Source organism: Centrocercus urophasianus, unplaced genomic scaffold, assembly GCF_019232065.1.
Source record: "Centrocercus urophasianus isolate 14NV4802_14NV808 unplaced genomic scaffold, USGS_Curo_1.0 seq_22, whole genome shotgun sequence".
NCBI lineage: Eukaryota > Metazoa > Chordata > Aves > Galliformes > Phasianidae > Centrocercus > Centrocercus urophasianus.
In genome coordinates, this window is record NW_024884778.1 from 17,400,234 (window position 1) to 17,414,326 (window position 14,093).

At 50.8% G+C, this 14,093-nt stretch overlaps 3 protein-coding genes across 3 annotated transcripts in view; all 3 read right to left on the bottom strand.

Annotated features, from left to right (window-relative positions):
* Positions 1-1,930, bottom strand: part of USP4 (ubiquitin specific peptidase 4) — a 32,314-nt gene extending 30,384 nt beyond the window's left edge. Inside the window, exons 1-3 of the mRNA XM_042823191.1 lie at positions 1,755-1,930; positions 1,537-1,664; positions 1,294-1,424 (exon numbers count right to left, since the gene is read on the bottom strand). Coding sequence (XP_042679125.1) covers positions 1,294-1,424; positions 1,537-1,664; positions 1,755-1,930 — 435 coding nt within the window. The remainder of the gene's footprint in view (positions 1-1,293; positions 1,425-1,536; positions 1,665-1,754) is intronic.
* A 3,309-nt stretch (positions 1,931-5,239) lies between these two features.
* GPX1 (glutathione peroxidase 1) lies at positions 5,240-6,141 on the bottom strand. Its single transcript, XM_042823632.1, has 2 exons — positions 5,905-6,141; positions 5,240-5,827 (listed from the first exon to the last, which is right to left on the bottom strand). Exons 1-2 carry the CDS (start codon positions 6,124-6,126, stop codon positions 5,462-5,464), a joined length of 588 nt encoding a protein of 195 aa, XP_042679566.1. The 5' UTR covers positions 6,127-6,141; the 3' UTR covers positions 5,240-5,461.
* A 1,401-nt stretch (positions 6,142-7,542) lies between these two features.
* Positions 7,543-13,790, bottom strand: RHOA (ras homolog family member A). Its single transcript, XM_042823430.1, has 4 exons — positions 13,606-13,790; positions 10,969-11,089; positions 9,311-9,441; positions 7,543-8,826 (listed from the first exon to the last, which is right to left on the bottom strand). Exons 1-4 carry the CDS (start codon positions 13,759-13,761, stop codon positions 8,653-8,655), a joined length of 582 nt encoding a protein of 193 aa, XP_042679364.1. The 5' UTR covers positions 13,762-13,790; the 3' UTR covers positions 7,543-8,652.
* Positions 13,791-14,093: the final 303 nt, after the last annotated feature.

Here is a 14,093-nt window from a genome sequence, read left to right on the forward strand (position 1 = left end):
AGTGACATGTGAAGTCTACCTTTCAGAAGAGCTTACATACTCAAAATGCATTCATAACTACACTTATAGAAGAAAACATCTTACAAGCTTAGAAAAGAAAACCACACACACTCCTTCTCTTTTCAGAGTTTAGAGTGCTAGAATTTTGGGAGAGAAAACAAGAACCAAGTTCAACTGCACAGAAAGTGCCTAAACCATCTGCATTAGCAGGTAATTTACCCCAGTCCCCTGTTCTGTCCCATTAGATCAATAAGCCTAACAGATTGCATGCTTTAGTACAGCCCAAGCTGCACACAACACAAAAGCACCACACTGCTCCAAACAAACATAAAGGTTCATGGCTCTCACCCCACATAACCCATCCACAGAGTCAGTGAGGATTCAGGCACTTCAACACTGGCAAATCATGTTCTGTAACACAACTAGCTGAGTGCAACCTGACATTATTATCTCAACTCACATCTAGTGAAACAAACACTACAGAATAAGGGTTAGAAAAGATCTCCAAGGTCATGGAGTCCAAACATCAACCCATCACCACCATGCCCCCTAAGCCACATCCCACAGTGCCACATCTACCCTTTTCTTGAACACCTTCAGGAATGGTGACTCCATCATTTCCCCAGGCAGCCTGTGTCAGTGTCTGACCATTCTTTAAGAAATTTTTCATAGCATCCAACCTAATCTCCCCTGGTGCAACTTGAGTCCATTCCCTCTCATCTTATCACTGCTACCTGGCAGAAAAGGCTGATCCCCACTACACTACAACCTCGTTTCAGGGAGTTGCAGAGAGAGAAATAAGACCTCCCCTGAGCCTCCTCTTCTCCAGATGAAACAAACCCAGTTCCCTCAGCCACTCCTTATAGGACTGCGCTCCAGATCCTTAACAGCTCTCATGCCCTTCCATGGACAAACTGCAAGACCTCGATGTCTTTCTTGGGGAGAGGGACCCAAAACTGAACACAGTACTTGAAGTGCAGCCTCACCAGCATGAGGATCACCTCTGCTCCTGCTGGTTGCACTGTTTCTGACACGTGCCAGGATGCTCTTGGCCTTCTTGTAAACCCCAGCACACTGCTGGCTCATCTGTAGCCAGGTGTCAACTAACACCCCCAGATCCTTTTTCTCCACACAGCTTTCCAGCTGCTCTGTCCCCAGCCTATAGCGTTGCCCAGGGTTGCTGCGACAGAAGTGCAGGACTTGGCATTTGGTCATGTTAGACTCCATCCAATCAGACTCAGCCCCAAAGATAACAAAGGTATACTGAGGAAACCCTGCTCCACCCATACGTACTTTCCTCACGATGGGCTGCTGTCCCTCGATGCAGCCATACCACGAAACCAGCTTCTGCCAGGCGCTGCTGGGCACCAGCACATAGTCCAGCTGAGCAATGAGGTGCTCCTTTAAGCTCTGACTTTCCCCACCTGGAAGGGACACGTGCTTAAGGTCCGGCTCTCTCACGCAGCTACCGTTGTCCGGGGTGCCCCACGCAGCCCCTCAGCCCCGACGGGCCGGGCCACACAGGGCCGCACTCACCGTTCAGCAGACACGCGTTGTCGATGGGCCCAGGAAAGAGGTTGGGATCGCCCACGCCGGACACGTCCCACCTGTCGTAACCCACGTAGCGCTTCCAGAGACCGAACCAGCGGCTGGACAGCAGGTACCTGCAACACACGGCCCGGCGCGGCCCTCAGCGCTGGCAGCCCGCTGGCAGCCCGGGGACGGGGCAGCGGGGAAGGGCCGGCCGGGCTCACCAGGACTCCCCCAGCCTCATGGACGCGGCCATCAGTGGCCTCAGCTCAGCCCGCTGCACCGCAGGGCTCGGCGCCGCCGAGTCCGCCGCCGCCGCCGGCTCCACGGCCGCCGAGCCCGGCGCCTCCGGGCCGAGCTCCGGCCGCGCCGCCCCCCCTCCGCCCTGGGCCGCCGCCATCTTGGTGCGCTCACCCATCCGCTACCGGAAGTCGGCCGTGCGCACATGCGCTCTGCGTGCGGGCGCCATTTTGTGGCCCCGCCCGGGTGACCGGAAGTGGTGGGGGCGTGGTTCGGCGGCTTGTTGTGTGTGTGTGTGTGTTCCTTGTGGCCAGGCTTTATGCTTCTCTGCGCTGAGTGTGAGCCTGGGGGGAAGAGCCTTCAGACTGAGGGGGGAAGAAAAGAGAGGACAGAGCTGAGCAACGAGGGGAGCTCGTAAGAGCTGTGAAAGTGCCTCCGGAAACCGCCCTTCAGGGAGATTGTGGTGCTCGTGTTACACATGCAGAGGTTTCCCAGAGTTCTGTTACATATCACATGTTACACGACCTCCTGTTTCCTTGGTACAAACGTTTGGCAGAACTTCCGTCTCTCCTTGGTACAGAGACACAGCTCTGTTACCTAAACAAACTGCAGGGCAAGGCAATCCATCAATGAATGCCAGCAAGCTTTAAGAATGCTGCCACAGCTCGTGGTGTCGTGGGTGTTTTACAGTGAGTCAGCTGTACTGAGGCAAAGCACACATGGATGAGCTCTATTTCCTAATAGGAAACAAAATAGTCTCATTGTAGGGCTAAGGGAGCAAGGGCTTTCAGGCACCACCCAGCTGTAGGCAGGTGTTTCCTCCTGCCTGCCCATGGCAGTGACCAAAAAATGACTACAAGTCCTCTGGAAGTTTGTGTGTGCAAAGTTTGTGTGTGCAATGCAACTCCTCGGAAAGGAAAAAGGAGTTATAAACATCAGAAAGAGCTCTTAGCAGGCTGAAGAATAAAGAGCTTGCTTTATTCTCCACTTGATGGCATTTCTGTTGTTTAAATGCTTCTGAACGCTGCTGTTCCATGATTGAGGGTTGTGTCCTTGAGGCTGATGGGCAGAATGCTTGGGAAGCCAGGAGATAAAGGCAGGATAGGACGTTTTTGTTTGCAGCTAGTCCATGCTCCTGACTGTGTCCTATCTGAAATTGTTTAAAGGTTAAAGGAGTTGATGGCAGCTTAGAAAGTCACCCTGATCATGAGAGGAAGGAGGGGCCAAACACTCTGGGAAGGGGAGAGAGCTGGGGCTGATAGGTAGAGGAACGGAAGGGCAAGGTGTGCACTGGCAAAGGAGTAGCTGTTAGCAGATACGTGTTACAGTAGGAAGGTGTAGGAGTAGGAAGGTATGGGAGTGTAGATAAGATACGGAAGGGGCAATGTCCTCAGGTCACGGAATCACTGAAATGCATTACCTGCAGTGAAATGTCTCTTTCCCACGTGGTTCCAACACCCAGTAATGTTGGAGTGCAGGAGCCTGCACAAGAACTGTGCTCTTATGTGTGTGTCACCAAGGAATGTTTCCAGGATGGCCCTTCCACCACCATCCACTCTCTGGGTGTGATTAAAGCAGACAGGGAATGAGGCCGAGAGGCTTTTACCTGCTCTGCACACTAACTGCTGGGACTGCAGCATGCTTACATTGAGATGGTTTGTTTTTCTGCCAATTTTCATCCTAGAGTAGCATCACTGCTATCATTCTGCTGGTGTGCATCTGTCCTGGAGCTGCTGCTTTGCTTTTCTGCCACTACAGCCCCGGCAGCCAGGAGATAAACAAATCCCTTGGCCATTAATACAGAACGAACACTGTACAGCTCCAGCAGGCAGCTCTCCCACCTGGGGAAGGATCCCTTTGTGGGGCTGCCCTGGTGCCCTGTTCCTTGCAGCTGTGGGGCTCTACAGAGGCTGCAGACAGTGGGAAGTGGCAAAGCATGGAGTGCCCTGCAGGGGCTCCTGCTCACACATCTGGAGTCCGGTGAGCCAAGATGAAGGAAATGCCACAGCTCACATCGAGTAAGATTTTTAAAGACAATGCAATGAGCTCCTGCTGCCCGTCAGCCACTGTGCTTTCAGTGTATTTCAACATACTGCAATAATTAGGGAAGTGGATTTAACTGCAAAGTGAATGCACCAAATCAAGCAACTTCTGCTCCAGAGGCAAAATGAACTACTGAAAACATCCTGGCTTTTTTTTGTTTTGTTTTGTTTTGTTTTGTTTTGTTTTTGTTTTTAACAAAGTTAAAAAGTTAAGGAAATTAAGAAATAGCCCAGTGAGAGTTGTGCAATCTGAGATGAAATTTGGATTACTCAGGGGTAGAGGTAAGCAGGGTGGAGCTGCCTGCAGGCTTTGCCTTAACAACTGGACCAAGAGGGGCCTTGGATGTACTTGCATTCATGAAGCAAGTAAGAAATGAGAATCTATGAACAGGAAAAAAAAACCATAAATCCCAAAGTTAAGTGGTTTCAGTTATGAGAACAACACACAAGTGATGGAGCTTGAAAGCGTTGTGCCTTCCCAAGTTGCTGGTACATGCTTGAACTCGGCAGTGTAGCACCATGTTTACACTCAGTGCTTCGAGGCCTTGTAAGGGTTGATTGTGCAGAAACTGTGAGATATCTGGAGTAAAAACCAACTGCAGGAGGACCTGTGCAGTGAGATAGCAGATGAAGTTTGGCACATGCTCACGGGTTCCAGGGGAAAACAGCCCCAATTTTGGCATTCAGCTGCAAACCCTGCGTTGCTGCCCAGGAACAACATCAAGGTCTTGGCAGCTCCACAGAACACCTGTCAGATCAGCGCTTGTTGGAATCAGAAACACGGCAGCAGAGGAATTGAAACAAGAAAATGCCATAGCCCAAACCCCAGCTCACCCACACTGTGTGTTGCCTACAATTCTTGTGCCCAAGAGGCAACAGCAATAATCAGAGGCGAGGCACAGCTTCTGCTGAAGTAGTCAAACAGGCTGGGAACAAAAGAACTGGTTCTCCAGCTAGAGCCCCGTGTACCTGTGCTGGGGCTGCAAGGTGACCCGGGCTGAATGCAGGATCACAGAATCATGGAATCCTTATCCCTAGCTGCCCACTCAGCCACCCCCTCAGTGCCACATCCCCATGTTTCCTGAACACTTTCAGGGTCAGTGGCACCACCAGAGGCTGCCAGAACACAGAACAGTGCCAGGGACCGCTGGGCAGATAGGACAGCAGCACCACACGCACTCGCTGCTCCAGCTCTGGGTCTCCTTGGGGCATCCACTGATGCAAGACGAAGAATGAGTGACCTCGGGCAAAGGCTGCTCCTCCGCAGCCCCTCGGTACAGCAGCCACAAGCCGTGCAGTGGCTGCCAGCTGCCCGGGCACAGCTCAGCCTGCCCCAGCGTGCACCCAGGCAGAGCGTGCACCCAGCCTTTGGCCATCCACTGCCACCCTGCTTGTCCCGACTCACCCAGATTCACCACGCCGTAGCCTTAAAGCAGACTTTTTCTTTATTCAGAGAACCCCACACCATTGCCCACACTCATGTGCTGCTCCCCAGGCTGAGTTGCCCCAAACATTTCACACGCAGCTTTGAAAACATCGGGCGCACTTCGAGGGTTTGGAAGATGCACCGTCACGAGCAAAGCTTGCACGGACATTGGGGGTTCAGCCAGAGCAGCGGCCCTCGGTACAACGCAGATGCAGGCTTTCCTTTATTGCAGAGCCTCCTTGGGGACCTTCTGGAGCAGCAGCTCGATGTCGTCCTGCAGCTTGATGGTCTCGAAGTGCCGGCTGTAGCGGCGGAAGGGAACGCCGTCGGGGCCCACGAGGAACTTCTCGAAGTTCCAGGAGACGTCGTTGCGGCACACCGGCGACCAGATGATGTACTGCGGGTTGGTCATCAGCGCCGTGGGGTCGTCGTGCGGGAAGGGCAGCGCCTCTTTCAGGAAGGTGAACAGCGGGTGCGCGCCCTTCCCGTTCACCTCGCACTTCTCGAACATGGTGAAATTGGGTTTGAAGCCGTTGCCGGGCCGCACGTACTCCAGCGAGCGCAGGATCTCCTCGTTGGTGGCGTTCTCCTGCGGGGAGGATCGGCCCCGTGAGCTCCCGGCCGCGCTGCCGCCCCGCTCCCCGCTGCCCGTTGCCCGCTCCATACCTGGTGCCCGAACTGGTTGCAGGGGAAGCCCAGCACACGCAGCCCGCGGGGCCCGTAGCGCTGCTGCAGCTCATTGAGCTGCAGGAAGTCGCGCGTGGTGGTGCCTCAGAGCGACGCCACGTTGACCACCAGCAGCACTTTGCCCTGCAGCGAGCCCAGCGCCAGCGGCTCAGCCGCGCCCAGCGGCCGCGCCAAGATCCCCGCCAGCCGCGTTGCTGCCATGGCCGCTCCGCTCTGCTCCGCTCCTTCCTACAGACGGACAGACGCACCAACACCCGCCCACCCCGCAGCGCTCTGTCCCGCCTCAGCTCAGGCGCGCACCGCCCACCCCTTTCCGCGCCTCTCTGCGCTGTTTGGGGCAGAGCCGGGGCAGGGCTGGGGGTGCGGGCGGTGCTCGGGAGGGGCGGCAGCACGCACGAAGAAACGCAGCGCGGTTGGGTCGGAAAGGACCTCCAGCCCCGCCCGTGCCGTGGGCTGCCCGCCCTCCAGCTCCCGCCTCCCAGGGCCCCTCGGTGGCCTGGGGCACCTCCGGGGGCGGCACCCGCGGCTGAGGGGCGGCTCTGCAGGCGGGGGATGGGATCAGACGTGGGCTAACGAAGGGATCGCTTGCGGTGGAAGCGCGGCGGCAGAGCGGCAGCTCGCGAGCTGGAGGGGCGCGCAGCCCTTACTCAGAACCCCGTGGGTGATGAGCGGCTGCGTAACGGCGGCTGCAAACCGGTTTTGCTCAACTTTTTTAAAAAAAAGGAAGAAGAAAAAAACCTCCACCCCAAAAAGGGAAGAGCACGGCAACGAGTAAGCTCAACAACAGCCATGAAATCCCCACGGGCAGCGCAGCGGCTGGGAACTTCCTGCTCTGCCGCTGTGTCACCCCGGGGCGGGTGCAAAGGACTGCCTTTGCGTGTCCGGAGCACAGCCTGCCCCCCCCCTTCAAAAAGCGAATGGTATTTTGCAGGACTCGGCCTGGGTGCAGCTCGGTGCTCCCTTCCACAGGGCACTGGCCCAAACCCAGCTCTGCTAGCAGGGCTCTCAGCTCCGCAGCAGCTGCTGGAAACACCAACACGGGCACGGATGCATGCTGCAGCACAGCTCAGCCCGGAGAAGAGAAGGCTGCGGGGTGACCTCGTTGCAGCCTTTCGGTACCTAAAGGGAGCCTGTAAACAGGAGGGGAATCAACTCTTGGAAAGGTGGATGACGGCAGGAGAAGGGGAAACGGTTTTAAGTTGAAAGAAGGAAGATTGAGGTTGGATGTCAGGGGGAAGTTCTTTACTATGAGAGCGGTGAGGCGCTGAATTTGAGGCTGCCCAGAGAGGCTGTGGATGCCCCATCCCTGCAGGTGTTGAAGGCAGGGTTGGATGGGGCCCTGCGCTGCCTGGTCTGGTATTAAATACAGAGGTTGGTGGCCCTGCCTGCGATGAGGGGGTTGGAGCTTCATGATTTTCGAGGTCCCTTCCAACCCGGCTCATTCTGCGATCTCATCGCCAGGCAGGGTGAAGGATTCCTCCTCCACGGGCAGCACTTACCAGGAAAAACACACAGAAGCATTTGCAGCTGTTCACAGCCACACCGAGAATGATTCTTCTGGTTCAGGTTGTTGGACGCTGGGCCAAAAGCCCGGAGTGAGCAATACAGACACCAGGATACAGGGAGCTTAGAAAACTGCCTTTATTCTATTAGTTGTTGGAAAAATGAAAATACAGAAAGTTTAGTTGGCTGCAGAACAGCAAGAAGTTCACAGGTTAGGAGTCTGATCACTACATGGTAACCAAACTTACACAAAAAGTTTCCTTTTTTTTTTTTTTTTTTTTTTTTTTTAATTTTAGTTTTGAAACTGGGTCCAGCAATGAGCTTAAGGCAACTGAACAGTTCAGAAGCTTTGAGTGTGAGCAGGCTGTCTTTTCTCATCCCTACGGCACGTCATGGAAAAAACTCCTCCTGGCTGTGCAGACCACTTGGATCATTCAGGTGGGTCAGACTCTTACAAATGAAGGGGAAGAGGATCAGCTGCTTTCCATTGGACTTTATTTTCAAATACAGTTTCTTAAAAAACCCAGAACACCTTAACGCAGAGGTTACAAGTAACAGTATTAGGAAATCCAATTATACAAAAAATACTACATCTAAGCTGGGGTAAATAGATTTATTTTTGGTAACATACATTTAAACTGGCACTAATTACACAGTAACTAAAAGGTAACTAACATGAAACCACAGAACCCTCACTTTTCCTTAGCTGAATGGGACTTGGTCATTTCAGAGTGATCACATTTTCAAACAAACCTTTCACACCACCCAGCCATGAAAATCAGACCTTCCTAAATGTGATAGCACTGAAGCCACGCTTCGTTCCACATACAGCCATGAACTGTTGTACTCAATTAGAATAGGACGTTAGTTATTAAGTAGTTACAGACCAATCCTCTGTGTTGACAGCTTTTTCTCTTTCTAGAAAGAAGAAAGAAGATAGAGAATTGTCTTCAATTAGCGCCTGGCATATCCTGTGAGTGCAGAAAAGGTTGGTTAGAGGAATGTTGAGGTTAACCTTGGGTGCACAGATGAATTTGATGCAGATTGTTATAAAAATCATGGTTGGCTTCTAAATACTGGTAGCAAGATGACTCGATTTTTAATCTCTTAAGTAAATTATAGATAATGAAAAAGGCCAGTAATCATACACTAAGATTAATAAACAGCACTTCAAAATTACTCAAGTGCAGGGTGCTGCTTTGGCCATCTTCCTCTGGCCACACTTTATAAGAGAAGGCACCCGGACTTTTTCTTGCCACGCCGGGCTTGCAAAGCAGCTCTAGTGGCCATTTCAAAAACCTCCCTCACACCGTCTTTGGTCTTTGCCGAACACTCCATGTATCCAAATGCACCGATGCGGTTTGCCATATCTCTTCCTTCCTCAGGCTTGACAGGCTCCTGCAACAACACAGAGGAGAGTTAAAACCAAGCGACGTGCTCAGGAAGGAGCTGCAGCGTCTGCGCTGATGGCAGACGCCGCTGAAGCCATTTCCTTTTACAACCCGACCATAAACTGCTCACTATGCAACACACAGCAAGCTGCCGATGCCCACTCGATGCTCTGGGACAGCTGAGATGCACTTTCATAGAACGGGCTGCAAAGGAGCACAGTGCTCATCCAGTTCCAACCCCCTGCTGTGTGCAGGTTCACCAACCAGCAGCCCAGGCTGCCCAGAGCCACATCCAGCCTGGCCTTGAATGCCTGCAGGGATGGGGCATCCACAGCCTCCTTGGCAACCTGTTCCAGTGCCTCAACACCCTCTGGGTGAAAAACTTCCTCCTCATATCCAACCCAAACCTCCCATCTCAGTTTAAAACCATTCTCCCTTGTCCTATCACTACCCACTTCATGTCTTGTTAAAGCTCTCTCAAAGGAACCTGCCTGCTTCATTTTGGCCAGCTCTCGTCTTGTGTGCTCGTCATTCCTCAGGTCCTTCTTGTTTCCTACCAAGATGATAGGCACGTTGGGACAGAAATGCTTCACCTCTGGGGTCCACTTCTCTGGGATGTTTTCTGTTAAAAAAATACCACAAGTGTGAGCACACCAAAACCCAGTTCTGGGGCTGGTTTTCTTTTAAGGCTTCTGCCTGCTGACTTGTAGTAACGAGCTAAAAAACACTGATGCCCTTATTCTACTTTCCACACCAGGTGCAAATAGACCTGTTCTGCTGATACCAAAAAGACAAGCTGGTGGACACCCAAAATTTTGGTTTCTCTACGTCTCAGTAACCATTTGACAAGGGTTACCACAAGATTTCAAAGAAGAGAAATCAGAATCCTGATGTGAAGAGTTATGGAATGTTTGGCTTCAAGAGATGCACTGCCTTTATCTCCAGAAGCTAAAAGACAGGCACGACCCTGCAGTGTAGCTTTTTTACAACACCCAACCCCAACACCAAACCACCACCTGAACTCCATGGACTACAGATGCACAGAAACAAACACTGTGCCACTCATTTGTAAGGCAAGGCAAGAAATCAGAACAACCACCAGGCATTATCCCACTGGCAGTGTTTCACACCTCCTTTCTGTCTCCTTGTTTCTTCCTGAGGCAACTCAGGGAGGAAGGGTTTGCCCATAGGATGGATCAGAGGAGTAGGGAGATCTAGTGAGACAGCTCCCAAATAAGCACCAGTGAACAAATGCCACTGGTCACTGATCTTTGCAGAAAATCACTTGTTTAAGAAAATGTTACCACAAAATACGTGGTTGGGAGGCTATGCTGGATGCAGCAATTACCATTTTAACTGGGACAGGAATCAAAGTTCAAGAGATGTTCTGAGTCTTTGCAATAGGAGTCTCCCTACTTCCTTCTTCTCCCCCTCCTCAGAGCTGCCTTTTTAAGATCAAACACGTATCTGTGCATCAGTCTTAAATACCAAACACCAAACAATTCAGCCCTGGGCTCTGTGCAGGAGAGGTGCCATCTGATACACAAACATCTGTCTCATTTGGAGCTCAGAAATCTTAAATCAAGCAGCTGTGTTCTCTTCTCCACCACAAGCAGGTGCCACTCACAGGAAAGCAGAGCAGGCCATAAACCCTCAGCCTCTGCAATCCCTTCCAGCAGTGAGAAAGCCTCTCCTCCCCATCCTGAGCCTGCTCCAGGTCAGGTTTCTTCCCCACCACGCAGAGAAGGAGAACTCTGTGTGTTTAGAACCTAGTAATTGGGAGTGCTTCAAACCAAACTCTCTCCTGAATAAAAAGGGTGTGTTGGGGGGAGGAGGAATGACACAAAGCTAACTTTTCCCATTTACAAAGGAAGGGAGTTGGTCAGTTTTCCTGGATATAGTGCAATCTTGAGCACGTAAGAACCTGCCATTTTCAAGGAGAAATAATAACAATAAATCAAAGTGCCAATCTGTACTGCAAGGTTCCTTAAAGATCTGAATTTATGAAAACCATACATTGCAATAAAGGCAGATTTTGAAGCCGGGAATGCTCTCATCGCAGCACACGAGAATACATTTTAAGGGATGATTTCCAAAGGAATACAGCAACACCCAGGAGCAGTTTTTCATGTGATGCCATCCTGCTTACCTAAACTATCAGGACTATCGATTGAAAAACACATAAGTATAACGTCGGTGTCTGGGTAAGAAAGCGGTCTAAGTCGATCGTAGTCTTCTTGTCCTGCTGTGTCCCACAGAGCCAGCTCCACCTGCAGCACAAAGACCAGGGCAGTCAGCCACCTGACAGGGATGCTGTGATTCTGAAGCAAGAGACCCCAGCACAGTGCACCACGTATTGCAGTCAGTGCCTCGTGGGAGCTGAACAGACAGAGCTGCTTTGGCAACAGAACTGCCTGTCCCCAGACTGACTTCCTGCAGCTCGTCAGACCTCCCCTCACATCCACAGCAGTTCTCTGCAAGCACTTGAATGCTTCCAGCAGAAAAGCAAGATGGGGATTAAGGGGACCCAGCTGCACAGGCTGAGAAGCCATTCGATAGGCATTCCAGGAATACCAGCTGTCAGCAAAAGAGGACTCTCTAAGTATAAACTTTTTAGGATTAAGCATATTTTCAATTGGTTTACAGCTGGAACCCGTAGTGACAGCGAAATGTCAAGCTAATACTTATTTGTGCACAAATTCTTACAACTCCATCTGAGCAGAAATGCAAGCTTGCCATTTGCTTTGGCACACAGCTGGTTTGTGCACACAGCTTCTTGTGAGCAATTTTATTCAGTTCTGAGTAAGGTTCTTGGTATTTACACTTCTATTTTACTCTTCTCCTTTAGACTCCTTCAGAAAATAAGTCCACAGCAGCTCAGATAGAGACAGACAGAACCAGAACTCAATGTGAGCTTGAACAGGCAATGCAAACGTCCGGTAACGCTGTACAGATGCAATGCCTTATCTGCAGACACACAGAACACCGTGACATAAATACAGCAGAATGACTCCTCAGAGCAATCTCTGCATTCACAGCTGCTAATGTGAGCTCGGTGGCACTCACGCTTTTTACAGAGGTATCTGCTGCAGGTTCCCTCACATGATGCTGACATCAGCTCCTTTGCTCTGTCTGAACAAACACATCCCACAGCATCACCTTTCTGTTTTCATGTGGCACTGTGCATTTCTGGGAATGCTTTTCTAAGAGGACAGCAGGCGTGCATCCCTGAGACGGCACAGCCTGAAGCACTGCTCCACTGCAGGCTTCTGTAACCAGGTTTTCAGAATACAAAGTGCTTGGATAAAACATCATCTGCTTATCAAACAGGCACGGACATTTCCACAGCAGAAAACGCACTGCTTGAGCTGCTCGTGCCACTTGTACCAAGTGCTGGTGGCACAGAGCTGCACACCGCTGGAATGGCACAGCTCTCTGGCCCACCCACTGAGAGATGCAGGGATTCAGGCAGGAGGGAGTGAGGCTGTGTGACTGGGTGATAATGAACGCCAGATGTATTTGAAACAATTTAAGATCTCGTACCTCAGATATGATAAAGCAGCTGAAGAAGTTGTAATTGTGGAGGGAAATGTGCCTTTGTACTAGCCTAAAAGGATTTCTTTTCTATTCTATCCACATCATATGAGAGCTGTTTTCAGACTCAGATAGCATGAAGTGTAATGACTACAACCACAATTAATCCATACCTCTGATAGCAGGAAATCAAACGCAACAGAACACCCATAACTGGCTCTGATCTTGGCCCAAATCAGAACTGAAACTAAGCAGTTCCAATGCACACCACTGCACCTGAACTACAAGTGACAGGAAGGTATTCTGACCGTGCCTGAACCTACAGTGAAAGGACTGTGGCACAGGGGAGCTCAGCACCACAGCCTGCCACAGAAGACCAGGAAGGTCAACTGTGTCACAATAAACAGACACACGTCATGCTTGCCAAAATTCTGAAAGCAGTTGGCCTTTTGAGGTACAGGGCTCCAGAGTACGCTGCAAAGTGCCCCTTTGACACAGCTCATGCCACTTAGTGGGACACAAACACAGAATGCAACGTACTCTGCTTTCAGATTGCAGGCTTCTGAAGGCTGGTTCCTGGAGCAGGGGTTTGGGGGTTTGTTTGGCAAACTGTGTGACCTCTGAGTCCCATTAATTCAAAACTGCTCTTCGAAGTACTGAAAATGAAGTGTATGAGCAATGCATTCATAAAAGAAGAACTAAAATTGGAGCTTGGTGAGCACGCCCGGCTGCTAAGATCTGCATTCCTGCAGACCAGTAGGACAGATGCTGATGAGCACTACAAAAATGAAATCCCTTTGAAGTCTGCCAGTCATCTGTTCCAAAGAGGATTCTGCACATTGCCAGGAGCGGGTAGGAAAAAATACTGCTCCAGGAACTTTGTCTTCACAGCTGCAGGACTCCATCAAGGCACAGCTGCCCCTTTGCAGCCCCAATGGGCAGCAGCCCCATGTTCTCAGCACATCTTTGCTTCAGCACACAGCATTCACCTGCCAGAACTGCTTGTTTTTCACCATCTCAAATTGTAGGGGGTTAGAAATACATCGTAACAAGAAACATGCTGTAAACAGACACTGGATATGAGCAGGGCAGTATTTTTACTGCATGCAAACACGATGTATTTAAAAATAAATTGACAAAGCGGGTACTAAAAGCACCTGGACTGCCCACTTATTAAAAGAAGCAAGCTGATCTCTACGGTGTTCTGAATAAATGCACGTTCATTGTGATTACTGTAAGCGTGTATACATACCTGCTTTCCATCCACTTCAATATCTGCTACATAATTTTCAAAGACGGTGGGAACATAGACTTCAGGGAACTGGTCTTTGCTAAACACAATCAGCAGGCAGGTCTTCCCACAGGCACCATCACCCACTATAACCAGCTTTTTTCGAATGGCTGCCATAGCTGAAACACAAGAGGACAGCTTATTAATCCTTCCGTCGCAGCTTTTAATTGAGGTGCTAATAATTAGCAATCGTTACTAATTATTTCCAATCAATAACTTCTAAATCGAGTCTTTCTGCTCTGTGCAGAGACACATCTGGAAAAAGATCTCCATCTTTTTAAGAAAATCATCGTGCTGCTGAGGCACCGGGCATGGAAGCGGCAGAAGGGAATGGAAATCAGCATGCTGTAGCACTGCCTCGCCTGACCTGGAGTTTGAGACACGGAACTCCACAGAAACCAAGTGAGCACATCCTGAGAAGTGTGTTTTAGACAATCCAGCGAGCAGCG